The sequence below is a fragment of the Centroberyx affinis genome, unplaced genomic scaffold (genome assembly GCF_046629955.1).
Source record: "Centroberyx affinis isolate AG114_WGS23_722 - 3 ecotype Tasmania unplaced genomic scaffold, CSIRO-AGI_Caff_v1 ptg002184l_1, whole genome shotgun sequence".
In the NCBI taxonomy this organism is placed as follows: domain Eukaryota; kingdom Metazoa; phylum Chordata; class Actinopteri; order Beryciformes; family Berycidae; genus Centroberyx; species Centroberyx affinis.
This window is the reverse complement of record NW_027280492.1, coordinates 127,521-143,028: the sequence shown is the minus strand read 5'-3', so window position 1 is coordinate 143,028 and position 15,508 is coordinate 127,521. Positions and strand designations below refer to the sequence as shown.

At 41.0% G+C, this 15,508-nt stretch overlaps 1 protein-coding gene across 1 annotated transcript; it reads right to left on the bottom strand.

The window, feature by feature from the left end:
* Nucleotides 1–1,374: 1,374 nt before the first annotated feature.
* Nucleotides 1,375–15,316, bottom strand: cs (citrate synthase). Its single transcript, XM_071532302.1, has 11 exons — nt 15,168–15,316; nt 10,866–10,913; nt 10,428–10,535; nt 9,124–9,189; nt 8,592–8,723; nt 6,898–7,086; nt 6,489–6,688; nt 5,687–5,816; nt 5,353–5,454; nt 3,782–3,991; nt 1,375–3,552 (listed from the first exon to the last, which is right to left on the bottom strand). The coding sequence occupies exons 1-11, from the start codon at nt 15,216–15,218 to the stop codon at nt 3,382–3,384; spliced, it is 1,407 nt and encodes a 468-aa protein (XP_071388403.1). The 5' UTR covers nt 15,219–15,316; the 3' UTR covers nt 1,375–3,381.
* Nucleotides 15,317–15,508: the final 192 nt, after the last annotated feature.

Genomic DNA, 15,508 nt, shown 5'->3' with positions numbered 1-15,508 from the left:
TTATCGTAGGAGTCAACACTGTATATCTGAAAAATATTTTATGAACCCCTCACCCTCCCCATGCCCCCTGGTATATACACTCATGTCAAAATGCAGGTGTAATGACAGTAATCTACAAGGAAAGAGGGCCTAATACATTACTATCACCCATTGAAGAGTTACAGTCGCATCACTTTTCCTCTTGGGAGCCAAAATGAATCCTTGTGAATGCTGTCTGTTGGTGTAGTCGAGGTTTAATGTTATTTAAATAATAAAAATCCAGGTGTAAATACGTGATTCTTTATTTTTTGATCGACTCGTTTGATTGTGAACTACTTTTTTCAATGCATTTTTTCATTATATTGCAGTAGATGCGACCTTTGAGGTTTTAGTTGGAACACGTTTCGCTGAAGCTGTGGAGCGACTTGTTGAAGCACGTCTTCTATCCCACAGTCTGGGACGCTGAGGAGAGTTGAGGTTCCGTTGCATCGTCTGGCACAAAATCAATTTGTCACTGGAAAGAACATGCGTGTGTGTGTGTGTGCGTGCACGCAGAGGGGGAGAGAGTCATTATGGGGGACAGTGGCACGGGATGGGACACAGTCGTTTCCAAGGGCAGCTGACCCACAAGAAACCAGAGTGGGGTGATGGTATGTGGGACAGTTATTAATAACAGCACATAGGAGAGGTGGGTACTTGGGACTATCTACCTTCTTGATCATACCAATTTCCTTAATTACATAAAACTCAGCCTTCGCAATGCTAGTCTTGTTGCAGAGATACGTGTATAACTGAATAAGGATAGAATTTAAAGTGTAAGCCCTATGGGAAGAGGTGAAATTGGAGAAGTAATGGTATTACCTTATAGGCTTTGTAGTTTTTTTTTCTTGTTGGAAGGAAAAAAAAACTCATTACCAGTTAGGTGCCTCTAGTTACCAACATGGATTCTCCTGTGGTAGCTCCGTGGCTTGATTATGCAAAACCTAAAACTATTCAGGTCACCATTCCTGTTGTCTGTATGCTGAAACAAACATCCAGCTAGATGATTCTCTCAAGGTTTACACTGAGTGAGGGTTTGCTCATGTAACAGAGGTCAAGAATGTGTTCAGTTTGTAATTTTATCCTCAGGTTACAGACAAGACTACGCCTCATAAAAGCCATAGAAGTGGAGATGATCAGCTGTGTGGACAAGGCACTGCCCCGACTATGAAATGGCTGTGCATGTATTTCATATGAACAGAGTATTTACAAGTCCACATTCAAGATAACATCCCCCTGGGGGAAATTAAGGATTTTCCATTTAGAAATGCCAGATCACTGCAATTGCATCATGTACCCCTACAGTAAGACCATGCACTTTTCTATCCCATGAACAAAATGAGACAAAACAGCAACTGTTAATAAAAACTTTTATTGTTTTTCCTTTTTTGTTACATTTTCCAATATTTGCTCTGTCAAGCACTTCTTGCCCATTTGACCCATCCAGCCCCATCCCCCAACTGTTTCTCTGATGAATCCATCTGCAATGAATTCTCCCAGCTATCACACACACACACAACCTTTATGCTCCTCTACGATCAAAATAACCACATATCTTAAACACCAACCACATGGAAGAATACTACAATAATAATATAAACACACACCTGATAAAGCCAAAAGGGAGATGGTAGCAAGGCAGAGAGATTCAAAAATTTGCGTGATTCAAATTACTGACTAAGATGGAAAGACTACTACTTGTTGGAGCAGGATGCAAGATCCAGCTTAAACTACACAAAATGGAGTGTTGACAAACCTAGGAGCAAGAGGTGAAGCTGCTACAGAACTCAGACTTAAGAGCAAGCTTGAAACATTCAAATCAAACACCTGCAAAACAGCACCGGCTAAGCCCATAGAACTAGGCGAGAATTACTGTATATACAAGATAGCTGCAGTATGTGTTTTGTTCGTTGTCAGAATTTTCAAAAAGCAGAAAAAGCCACATTTTCCAGTGACCAGTGAGATTTGACATTACACAGTGTTGGTAAACTACGGTAATTACTGTGGTTATACAAGCAAATGGTCGCGTAGAGCTCATACATTCAAGCTATACATATATATACCTATATACACAAAGTATAAATAAAACCACAAAATGAGAACCCAAAGATTATATTTTTATACATATTAAACACCCAAAACCTCTGCAAAAAGGACACTAAATCAACCTGGGGTTTCTACTGCTACAAATTAGGAAATCCAATCTAGCAAGTGCTCATTTTGGAGTAGTTGATGACTGAAGCGCTCTCCTGTGGGGATTAACAAACACACACTCAAATAAGACAGGACTTCAACAAGTACAAAGCCCCCCTGGCTACCAACTTGTAATTCAAGCTTGCTCTTAAGAATTTACTGTAAGCAAATTATAACATCCTTTACTCAATCCCTTTAGCATTCTGTCACTGTATACAATTATGCTTTTTGGTTCTCTAGACTGCTATTCAGAGCACCCTTCGAGCACAACACCCATATCAATTTGAAAGTATTTTATTGAAAAAAAGTAGGGGGAAAGCATTTCTGTTTCGACAAGACAGTTATTTTGATCATAGAGGTGATAGAGGTCATGAGAAACAAAAAAAAAAAAAAAACAATACACGGAAGTCGGAGAAAAACAGGAGACCAAAGATTTAAAGGGGCAGTATCTTTTAACTGATTTTCATGTTTATAAATGTGTATCTTGAACAGCTTGCTAATTTTACTGGGGAGGACCTTTTTTTCCTAAACTGGAGTGTTCAAAATGGGAGTGAAATGTATGGATAGACTGGGTGGGATGACGTCCGGGAACATTGCATAGAAGAAACTAAGTTGAGACTTTTAATTGAAAAAAATAAAAGTTTTTGCTTGGGAATATCCTCTCAAAATCACAGCATAAGCCAAAAGCAGCAAAGGCTGAGTCAGATAATTAACTACTAGATCTTTAGCTTTTAACAAAGGAAGTGTAATTCACCCCCCCCAATTCCCTTTGAATGCCATTGCCTATTTGTAGTTCTGGCCCAGAGCTCACAGACAGACACACAGGCACTGTACCAATATCTCAGGGAAAAATCTTACTGATGCTAGCAGATATAGTTTGAGCCTATTAGGGGGAACGTGTATGTGTGTTTCAAGTTTTCGCTTCTCATCTTCCAAATATGGAGGCATGGTGCGAAAACTTTTCTGTGGTTAACTAACACACTAACACTAATGGTTAAAGATTTAAAAGGCCCTTTTTTCGTGAAATGACATTAAAAGCGTACTGTCTCTTTGAATCCCATTTCCCTGGGGTTGGGAAGGACAGGGGGTCAACTTATATCTGCCATTTGTTATTTCCTCCTCCTCCCACCCTTTACACTAACCCCCAACTCCCTTCGGCTTTGTTTGTCTTCAGCCTGACTTGGGCCCCACCAGTGCCATCAGTCCATCCGTGCTCATGGACTTGGGGCGCTCCAGGGGGAAGCCCAGGGCTCTGCTCCACACCAGCTGGGCCAGCACACCCAGGGCTCGGGACACGCCGAACAGCACAGTGTAGTAATTCATCTCAGTCATTCCATAGTACTGAGCAGACAGACCAGCAGAGAGAGAGACAGGTCAGGATGGGATAAGGCAAGCTTGATAGTGTAAAATTACAACTGCATGATTGAAAATTTTGGGCTACAAGTTTGATACATGAAAGTATTTTCTATTATGAAAGCTGTTGTAATAAAATCATTCCAACTACATGAATTAGCAAGTGTTTGTTCTCTTTAACCCCCCCCCCCCACAACCACCACCTCATATCCCTTACCTGCAGCAGCACTCCGCTGTGGGCATCCACATTGGGCCAGGGGTTCTTGGCCTTGCCCTGCTCGAGCAGTACATTGGGCACAATCTTGTAAAGCTGGGCAACCATCTTGAACATGGGGTCGTTGGGCAGGTGCTTCAGGGCAAACTCACGCTGGCAGGTGTAACGTGGGTCAGTCTTCCTAAGGACGGCGTGGCCATAGCCTGGCACCACCTATGGCCGAGAGAGGGCAAATCTCACTTTAAACGTACATCTTCCAAACTGTGGTGAGATAATACTAGTACTACAACTAATAATCTTTATTAAGTATTCTTAAAAACAGTTACAAAGTGCTTTAAAGTGTAAAGCGCTTACAAATAAAATGTATTATTATTATCATTATTATTATTAACAAAGGATTGAAAAAAGCAATAAGGAAATGTTAAGAAATATCAAAGCAGACATACTCTGAAAGAATTTAGCCCTATTCGCATGGGACTAGTGTTACCTGGGGACCTCATGTGATATAGAAATTACCCCCCCATGTCTGTGTTTCGTGCGGCGCATTTGCACGGGATAAGCGAAGTCTGTATTTTACTCGAATTTACTGACATTGTCCCCCGGATATGATGTCAAGGCTCTGCGTAACATCAACAAAAAACCTTGAAAAAGAAAAAAAAATACGACACCAAATCACCGAGATGCCGATTCGCACGGGACTAATATTATCACATGACCTCTGTGTTTGGCGAAATATGGTGGGTAATTTACGGTGGAATTTTTACTTTACAAATTACGGACATGGCAGATTCGCACAGGGTTAAGATCACAGACAACCTCTGCAATTATTACAAATTACTAGAGGTCCCCAGGTAATACTAGTCCTGTGCGAATAGGGCTTTAGTGGTCGGACCTGATGGGGTGGGTAGGATGGTCATGTGTGGGTTTTGGGGGATGGGCTTTGGGGGGTATGGGGTGGGTGGTGGTGTTAGGGAGGGAGGGTTGGGCTGATCTGGCATTTATTTGACTGTATTTTTGTACTTTGTTGCTTCTTTCAGCCCAAGGGCTGCTATGTTACAAAACCAATGTTTATGTTTATGTTTATTTAAGGATCCCCATTGATGTGCCTCTAGTCTTCCTGGGGTCCTGATAAATCCCAATATAGATATTGTTGAAAATATATATATATATATATATATATATATATATATATATATATATATATATATATATATGAAAATATGAAATATGAAAGCAGGGCAAGAATGCAGTCACAAAAGAGGTAATTACATAAAAGCAAGTCAATGGAAATGTTTGTTGAGTTTTAAGGATTGATTTAAAAGATGATACCAGATTTATCCAGCCTGAGGTTGTTCCTAAGTCTAGTAGCCCTGAAGGCAAAGGCCCAATCACCTCTTTTTCTGCAACACCCTTTCCAAATTGAGGATCAAGGCATCCTTAACAACCATGATGACAAGTTAGGGTAAGGGTAGGATAAGACTCCCAACATTCCTAAGGCTTACCTTGAAACTCCCTCATGGGAGTGTTGAAATGTGTTCATACCGATAGTAGAATTGGATATGGTGTGTCCTTACCCTGCCAGACTTGAGCGTGTTCCAGATGTAATCCCTCATCCTCTCGTCAGACACCTCTCCACCCAGCTCCTTCTGCAGGGCCGTCAGCCACACCAGCACCTCCTGTGGGATGCACAAAGAAATACACATCACTGGTGAGTTACTGCAAAATTCAAAATGGTGTTTGTAATCATCATACACAATAACCAGGCCACATTATCATCCTAAATAACACACAAAGTCTATGGGGATGATACCTGATACCTTCACTAACATTTTCTGACAGACAGCAGCTACAGCCTAGGAGCAGAAACTAGTACAACAACTCAGTTGCTGGGACACATTTAGCACAAACCTGATTAGCCAGGCCATGCAGAGGACCAGCCAGGCCATTCATGGCTGCACTGAAGGACAGGTAGGGGTCAGACAGTGCACTGCCCACCAGGTGGCTGGTGTGGGCACTGACATTGCCTCCTTCATGGTCACTGAAACATTATGAGAGGGGTAGATTAAGCAAAAAGAACCCAAAACAACAACAACAAAAACAAGTTGTTATCAACAGTCATTCTCAAAATTAAGACAACATTTCCAAGGCATCCTAAAATAGAAATTTAATTTTGTATTCTACTAGCACTTACGCCATATGGACACTAGGGGGCAAAGATTAGTCAATTTGACACTGCAATCATGTGACTCACTGAAAGGGGAGATGGGCTGGGCTTGCAGTGGAGTACTGCAGCCACTTGCCTACCTTTTGTGACTGAAGGGAACATTTGTGCACTGCTCCATGTAGTGACTCTGAAAGTGAAAATCTGCACTGGTGTGGACTTACACCAATCTTATGCTTTTAACTCAACACAGGTGAGTGCATACATGTAGCCTTTGGGCACAGAAAGAGGTGACCTGATCCATTTGTTTGAAGTGATTTCCCATCAATGTCTTGTGCATTTGCAATAAAACCACTCCGGTTTGAATGTGCTTCCCCTCCAGCTCCACTATTATTTTATATTCCAATTGGGAAACTTTGATAAAATTATGACTTTAGATCAGTAATTTAAGAAATGGCAAAGGAGCATGGATCCTTTCAGAGTGCTGACAAACCTTTTTTCAAAATCAAAGCTACTTTATAATCTAGGATCAAGTGTTTCAAGATGCACCTGTGGATGGTGAGGTAGAGCCTCATGAGCTCGGTGAACTGGGCATCACTGTAGCCCAGCATGTTGGTGAAGTTGTGGGACCAGTCCAGGTTGGAGTCAATGGCTCCGATACTGCTGCCCTCGCGGTAAAGGTTGCGGTAGATCTTGGCAGCAACGCAGGGCAGCTTGGCAATCAAGTCCATGGAGTCTTCATAGACAAACTATGCGAGCCAAGAGGTTGAGCAATGTTTAAAAACAAAGAGGAAAATTCTCACAAGACTTGACAAGACAGTAAAACACATATGAACAGCAAACATGAACAAATGGTTGGATTAACTCGCTTCAGTGCATTTATCCAATTCATTGACTAGGACTTGGAAATAACACAGCAAGATGGGTTTGGTTTTCTGTGTGTGAAGGTGCAACTCACCTCCCAGTACTTGGTCTTGTGGACGCCCTCAGAGTAGGCTCGCGCAAAGCTGCTCTCACTGTTCAGAGCCGTGATGGCAGCACTGAACTGAGACATGGGGTGTAGGTTTGTGGGGAAATTATCCAACATGGTGACAACATGAGAGGGGAGAGCTGCTCTCTTGGCCCATTCTTTTGACAGCCAGTTCACCTAGGAAACACAACACAAACAGTGTGGGCAGGCACCTTGTGACTTGCTTTTCCACTCATTCTTACTCATCCTAATGAGGAACTTTTCAGGGTATGCTACAATGCTACAGACATGTAGACATGTATCCAGTGTGAGTAGATAGGTAAAGAAATAACTCTGATACTTCCCCCCCTGGACATATTAGAAGATAAATAGGCCCAACTGTAAAAATCAGTTACAACAAAAAAATACTATATATATATATATATATATATATATATATATATATATATACACACACACACACACACACACATATACATACATATATATATATATATATATATACACACAAACAATATTTGCAATCAAATGAAACGTTTTCAAAAAGATTAATTAAAACAGTCACATTTCAAGTTAATGATGTTCTTTATCACATTACTGAATTGTCCCATCAAAACCAAGGCATTAAGCTTTAGGGTATACAGAAATTAGTTCCAGGTATATGGACAGGGCTCCCACCATAGCCCTGATGTACAAATCCATGACTTTCCATAACTAAGTCAAAGTACTTTCATTAAATAAAAATGTTATTCCTTCCTGGTAGGGCAGGGCGAGTGGATGAATATAACGGATATTGACGATAGACTGAATCTATAGCGGGTGAAAATTTCTTGCCAATCTAAATAACCTTGATAGTTGGTAATTTAAAATTAAGCCTAGAGTAAGACATGCAGGGTCACCTGCAGTGCAACTGAATTTGAGCTACAATGTTCAATAGCCAGTTGCTCTGACTGAACATCCCCCAGTGCTACAAACTGGAATGTGTAGTACTGGAGTGGTGAAAGATTAAATCATAGTGCGTAGCATGGAAAGCCATAAACTGTTTATTTACTAAGGATTCCACAATTTTGGCTATGCAGGAAAACGTGAATCTAATCTATCTTCCCCAGCTGATTTCTTAGAGTCAATAGCAAGTGCAATAAAAACTTCACAATGCAAAAGTACAAAGGGTAAAGTGGTGAGCACTGTTCTCTCCATGAAAAGTAGTAGTCATAACTTAGGAGGAAAAGGCCTTTGCTTATCAGGAAGGTTATCCTCATATTCTCTCAAGGAGATGGCTGGCAGTAGCAGCAATAAAATGCCTTTTATGGCACAGCCTATCTCCTGTTGCCCGGTTATTAAACAATCACTGGTTTACATAAGCAAACAATTTCCCTGAGTCATACATAATTACCATGTATAATTCACTATGTATGCTGCTAAACATCTTTTGATCGATCTTGTGATGTTTTAACAGGGGAACAGTAAACATTGTGTCCCCCACAAATGATGTAGCCCCCATTTGGGTCAATCAGTAGCAAATATGTCACACTGATTTGACCTCTAATTGCAGTGAACTGTCTTGAGATTTGGCATGTGACAGACGGAGGGATGGATGAACCGAGTCTGTTCTATAGTCCTCTCTCTGATATCATCACGGGGGGCAATTATCCATGCAGCTCCAGCACCCTTCCCCCTCTCACCTGTTCCTCAGTGGGCACCTGTCCCGTGACCAGCAGCCAGAAGAGGCCTTCAGGCAGCGGCTCCTGACCTCCTGGAGCCTTGGGCAGCAACTTCTGACACTCTGGAATGCTGTAGCCCCGGAAACGGATGCCCTGTGCACCAATGGGGAAAGAGAGATGCAAACAAATACATAGTCAGGCTCCAGTGGGCTTCTTCTTAAAACGTTGGGGCAACAAGTGCATTAAGGGAGTGCAGGCAAGCTGTCATTGTGGCCTCTGGTTCTACCAATGAATTTGGTTGATTGAATGTCTCGTTCTGTTCGGTGGCCTGGCCTAACAAGACATGCAAGAACAGTGTCACTGACACTGAAAGCTGTTAGTACTCCGCTTCAGTAAGAAAAGTGAAAGTTATCTAGATAAGTAATGCAATCTAGATAAGTGCATAGACAGCATGCATATCTTCAAAAGCCCAACAGAGTTCAAAATATAAGATCATTGAGAGATTGAATACACAGCCTGGTCCTTTTGGTTATGTTTGACTTGGTATACTCACCTCATCAGGATCCAGCACAGAAGTCTCATACACCAGACCTTTCATTCCCCGCATACCGCCATAGACCTATACATGAAAACATACAAAACACAAGCATATAGACATTACATTCTAAATAACCTGGCTTATTGACGCTATACATACAGTTGTAACTTTGTAATAATTATGTCTGTATAGTGCACACCATTTAAAGTCTCATTGCATAATTTAGTAATTGCTTTATGGTTTCATAATATTATTGAAGCAGTTGCCAGATTTGGTTATAAATAGCTACTAGAGCTGCAACGATTAATCGATTAGTTGTCAACTATTAAATTAATCTCCCACTATTTTGAAAATCGATTAATCGGTTTGAGTAATTTTTTAAGAAAAATAAGTCAAAATTCTCTGATTCCAGCTTCTTAAATGTGAATATTTTCTGGTTTCTTTACTCCTCTATGACAGTAAACTGAATATCTTTGGGTTGTGGACAAAACAAGACATTTGAGGACGTCATCTTCGGCTTTGGGAAACACTGATCGACATTTTTCACCATTTTCTGACATTTTATAGACCAAACAACTAATCGATTAATCGAGAAAATAATCGACAGATTAATTGACAATGAAAATAATCGTTAGTTGCACCCCTAATAGCTACCAAGGGTTAGGGTTAGTACTTTCTTCAATTAAATTGCAGGCATGTTCTGACAATTAATAACTTACAAGAAATTGCTTTGGAATACAAATGAAAAATTCACATAAAAAGGACTGGCCACAGCTCAATGCATACTCATTGTTTCATACTGAAACATGAAGTAGACCCGGTCAAGTAATTCATCTAAAAATGGCAACTAGGAAGAGGTCAGTGGTGAAGTAAATGATGAACAGATCAGGGTGACACTGTTGTTGCAGTGGTGTGTGTGTGTATGGGAGCTGTGCGAGTTTGAGATGGGCAATGTGAGGTAAAAGTTTGAGTGACTTGAGGTAAAAGTTTGAGTGACTCAGCTAAAATGTCTCCCCTCCCCATGGAGCAGTGCAGCTTCTTATTGTGACCACTCTAGGAGAGATGGCCGAGTAGCGATACCTGACACAGTAAATAAGGCTAGAGAGGCCTAGACGGATTAGATGAAGCTAAAATGCCAGGTCTAATCTACATCACGGTTGACAGCCTACATGCTAGTTTCTACAATATAATGTATCAGAATTTAGTCTGACTTTCAAACCGACAAAATCATTTATTCACGGCTCTCATTTTAGTCTGATCCTTTAATTAATGATCATGTGAAAAGTCCTTTATTTTGTTGAACAGTTAAAGTTGCTCACCATATCAACAGTAATCTGTCCGATGTTGGTTTTGCCATACTGCTGTTTGAAGTTCTTGATCCTGGTCTGTTCTTTGGGGATAAGGTCTGCCAGAACATCCTTCAGATTCTGTAAAAACACAAAAATTGATCCATGATAAAGTGTACCGATCAGTAATGAAATGAAATGATCAGCTCAACCCTCTAGTCTTAGAATACACACACAAATCTCCAATCTGAACTGGGGTTAATTAAACAGCCTTTATATAAACATTTGGCTGAACAGAAATTGATTTTTAGCTAAACAAAAGTCAGCATGTTCTATTAATACTCAAGAGAACAGGTCATAGTGTCTTTCCTAAATTCTCCAGATAGATTACCATTTCTACAATTCTACAATCACAGACTACCAAAAAACAGGAGCCAAGAGATCACCTTGGAGTAGACTGAGAGTACTCACTGTTGTTGCGCTGGCATGTCTGGCAGCCACAACGACGTAGGTGGCATTCTGAGGAAGAGACAAGGAATACCAACAAGATTTTAAGTGCTGGTGACACAAGGAGAAACCCTATAAGAGAAAACCCTTAAACAAAAATCAAACTGACACAGCTGCTCTTCTGGGCTACTACAGTACACAATGGAGCTTCTCAAATTTACATTTAGACAACCTTGAAGAGGCTCAAGGGTCACAATATCATGTTCTGAAATTAGTCATTGATGCTTGACCATCAGCCTGCGGGAAACAATTACAGAAAAATTGGACTACAGTGAGTGAAATGACACAAAAGACTTGACGTGATTTGTCCGTTTCAATTTGAAGGGATTTTGGAATATCAAAATGAAAAGTTAAAAAACTGCAGTCCTTTTTATTAATAGTCCTCCAATTCAGGTTAGCTATGAACTGAATAAATAAAGATATAGTTTTAAGTCAATAATGTTAATTAACAGGCAGTCAGAAACTCCTAAAATATCTTTGAGATTAAAAAATCTTCTTTCATAAATTAATTGCAGGCTTTGATTAATGACAAGCAAACAAGGGACTGAAATATCAAACCTTCCTTATATCAACAAGCACCTAATTTTTTTGCCCCCCAGCACAGCCCCCATTCCTCTGGGCATCGACTCCAAAAAAGGTTTCAAATGTTCAACAGGGATGCTGGCCCATGCTGTCTCCATTGTTTCCATAGTTGTGTTAAATTGGCTGGCGGTAGATTTCTACTCCCATTAGCTTGTTCCAACACATCCCAAAGGCATTCACTTGGATTGAGATGAGGTGGCTGGAACTGGGAAGGCCACTACAAAAAGCCAAGTTAACTCATGTGTATGGACCATTCCTGCCTTGACGCATCGAGCATTAACCCTGCTAAAAAAAAAACATTCACTGATAGATAAACTGCTGCCAGGGAGGCTTGCAACTGATTGCCAATGATGTTAAGTTCTGAGGCATACAAATATTGCTCCACTTCTATCAAACAGCCCAATGTGTGCCATGAAAAGACACACCGTCACGCCACCATTACCAGTCTACAATGTCAATACACAGCAGGGTAGATTCATTTCCTCATGTGATTTTCTCTACTCCGTAATCCTCTCATTGGTGCAAAACAACCGCAACCAGGATTCACCAGATCAGGCAATATTTTTCCTCAATATGTAACCCAATGCAACCCCAGTATTTTGTGGTGAAATAAGTGATATCCTGAAAGGCTATCAGCTGACAAACCCCTCCATGTCAAGATATAATAAGTTGTCTATTCTTTTATTGGGCACCAACATTGTATTGGACTGTCAGTTGACTAAACGTAGCACGCATGTCGCCCTGCACAATGTGTGTCAGCCTCCATTGGCCTCTTTCATCTGTTTTTGACCACTGGCCTGCAATTGGCTGGATGTCTTTTGGGTGGTGGACCACCTTCATCCACACGGGACACTGTCAACTTTAAAAAGCCCTGCAGCACTGCAGTTGCTGCATGCTTGGCGCTACCACAGCCCATTAAATAACACTTCAATTTCTTGTCTTGCCTATTCACCCTCTGAATGGCATACATACACAAGTCATGTCTCAATCGCCAATGTTTATAAACCATTCTTCAACCTCTGTACACCTGTTCCTCTATAATGATTGAAGGGGCCTTAATCAGTGAAATAAAGGACCACAGATTTCACCCAGATTTGTGTGGCCAGTCTATTTAAAGAAGAGAGCGGGTGTTCTCCAATATATTTGCACCCTCAGTGATGAGAGTCATTATGAATATTCAGATTTATTTGGCAGGAAATTAATTTGAAATTTTGTATTGTTTGATGATTAGAGGGCATTGCCATATAATTAAACACCATGTAAAAAAATGTACTGTTACAGAGTTGAAATTCCAATATTATGAGCGAAACGGTGCTTGAAAGGCAAAGTTTGTCTTTGTCTAATTTAGTGACATTGGTCCTGTTATTTCTATGGTTGCAGGGGGAGGAAGTATTCTGATTTCCATTAGGCATTTACTAGATTTTTTTGTACAAAATTAGCAATTTTAAAAGCATAATGAAAAAAGCTAGATGCTGCCCAAAAATCATTGGTTACACTGAGTAACCAAAAATTAGGCTACAATTCATGAGGCACAGGCTCTTAACCCTTGGGACTCTCGCTGGAACTGGGACAAGACTAGGGGATGTAAGCGGGATTAAAAAGGCCACTGGCTAGTATGGATGAGGCTGGCCTGGGTTATGAAAGTGGTTGAATGGCGGCCAGTAATCTTTTTCCAAGCTGAGCAGGAGTAGTGAGTAGTCGAGCCTGCCGTTGCTGGTCATTGAAACGAGACTCCCCTGTCAGCCTATTAAGATTGTCAATGGGAGAGGGAGGAGCCTCAGGTCAGGGGGACAGCTGGCTTTGCTCCCAATAGGATCCCCCGGGATCCACAACTGGTGGGTGCGGACTATGGCCTTAAAGGCTCATGACAGAAACAAAGGTGTGATCTCACTTCATCGTGGTTACAAATTGTCTACACAGCTGAGAGATTATGTAACAGCACAGGGTTTTAAATAGAGCGCCAGTTTCGCTCAGTCACTCCTAGCTTCCACCTGCCTGAGCGGAAGGGTGGGATTACTCCACTTCACAGAGGGATATAGGCCTAATAGAGGCAAAAACACCTCAAACACTGTAGGTTAATGAGGAAAAACAAACTAAATGGAGATCCTGGACTGAGGCTGAAACATTATTGAAAAGTCAACTCAGATCTGTGTTGTGCCTGGTAGTGACACCTTAACTGGTTTATGGAAAAACAATAGTTTAACCTAACAAAAATATCACCATTGAGCAGTTCTTGACTTCACTCTTCCAATTCAGTCTCTTTCCTGTACTTTTATGAACTAGATTTGAACATAGCAAAATCCACAGATACACAAGTGCAACTTTCTTTTTTCCTTTTCAGGTAAAGGACAGGATGTAAGCAAGGTATGTCACATGACACTTGCGCACGTGCTTTCCTCAATCTCTCAATATGTAAATCACATGAGTTATTGCTATACTTCAGAGATATGTTCAAAGACAAAGGATTTTACAACCAAAGTCTGTTATGTAATAACTACCAAAACCCACCTTGCTAATAAAGCTGCTGAGTAAAATATCACAGCTGATATGAGGGAATAGGTCAGTGTGCCCATGAATAAGCTGCACAGATTCTAATTACACGACTGATAACAGAGGGGTCTGATACCGACCAGTCTGTACAGAGTTCAAAGAAGGAAACGTTTAGTCATTGATTATTTGCCTGACGGGTTGAACATCTAGTCAGTCATTCACTTAAATATTTCCTCAGTAGCAGGTGGTATAAGTTGATGTCAGGGTGAGTAAGTGTAAGCAGTCTAGGCCGAGGGGTCAGTGGAGTAAGACAGTAGGTTACAGTATACTGTCAGCAGAGAAAGGCAACTTACTTGTCAGTCATTAGCACTGCTTCGGCAGGAAGGCCAAAGCAAATTACGTCTTCAGAAAGTACAAATATTACTGACTGAACTATAAAAACGATGGCCATTCAGTATCCAACTAGAGAAATTGTAACATGGTGCCCATTGAGAGGAAATGCCTGGGGTTGACATTAGATGTCTGAATCCTGCCATACTAAAAAGCTTGCTTCTCGGGTGTTTATTGTATTAAATGAGATAATCCTATGATATGTTAGGATACCATCAAATACTGTAACGTTAAATGACTAGCTGAATTTTCCACGTGAAGGTCAACGGAGGTGGGGAATAAAGACATGCAGAAAGTTGTCTGGAGAGTTTAATTGTTATCACAATGACTGTAACGTTAATCTGTCTATAATACTTATTCGTCGCCAACAACAAACAAGAGATATGCAAACTAGCTAGTAACGTAAAACTAACATTGCCCCAAACTAGTGAAAGGAACTGGTCCAGGCTCTGACAATACCAGGCCAACCTAAAAAGCAAGGCTTCCTAAATGCTAACATTAGCTACTGTGGAATAAGCTAACAAGCAGTAACGTTACAGTTTAGGCGTTTTATTAATAGTATGTTAACTTAAAACAACAAGCAAGGCAAATTGTTCTTCAAGCTGTTCGAGTTGCTTTAGTTTTTATTAGCTAAGCTCTTAATCAGCGACATTTCACAATGTGCCTGACAAGGCTAACGTTAGCTAGCCGGCTAACGTTAACTAGCTTGCCATTACGCCGTTAGCCAGCTAACGTTAGCTTGCAAGCTAAGGTCCACGGCTCTGACTGTGAAAGTGACATCGAGACGATCTCTCGTCCCCTTACCTTAGAATTGAGGAGTTTAGGTGCTAGCCTGCTGATAGACAGGAATGACATTGTGTCTGTGTCAAAGTGTTAGTTCCACTTATTCTTTATAACTAAGAAAGCCACTGCCAGTGCACCGCGGAGCTGGTTGAAGGTGCCCCTCCAGAAAGCAGAAGGTTGAAGAGGGATTCAGGCCCGCAACTAGCAGCATAGTTGATTGGAGGATGGGCCGGAGCGTAGCAACAGCGTAGAGAAATTTGATTTGCTAGGTGAATATCGGAAGGATGCTGATTGGACAGCCGTCCTCCCTCTCTCTGACGACAGCTCCAAGATCAGGGTTTGTTCAAGAACAAGTGTCCACT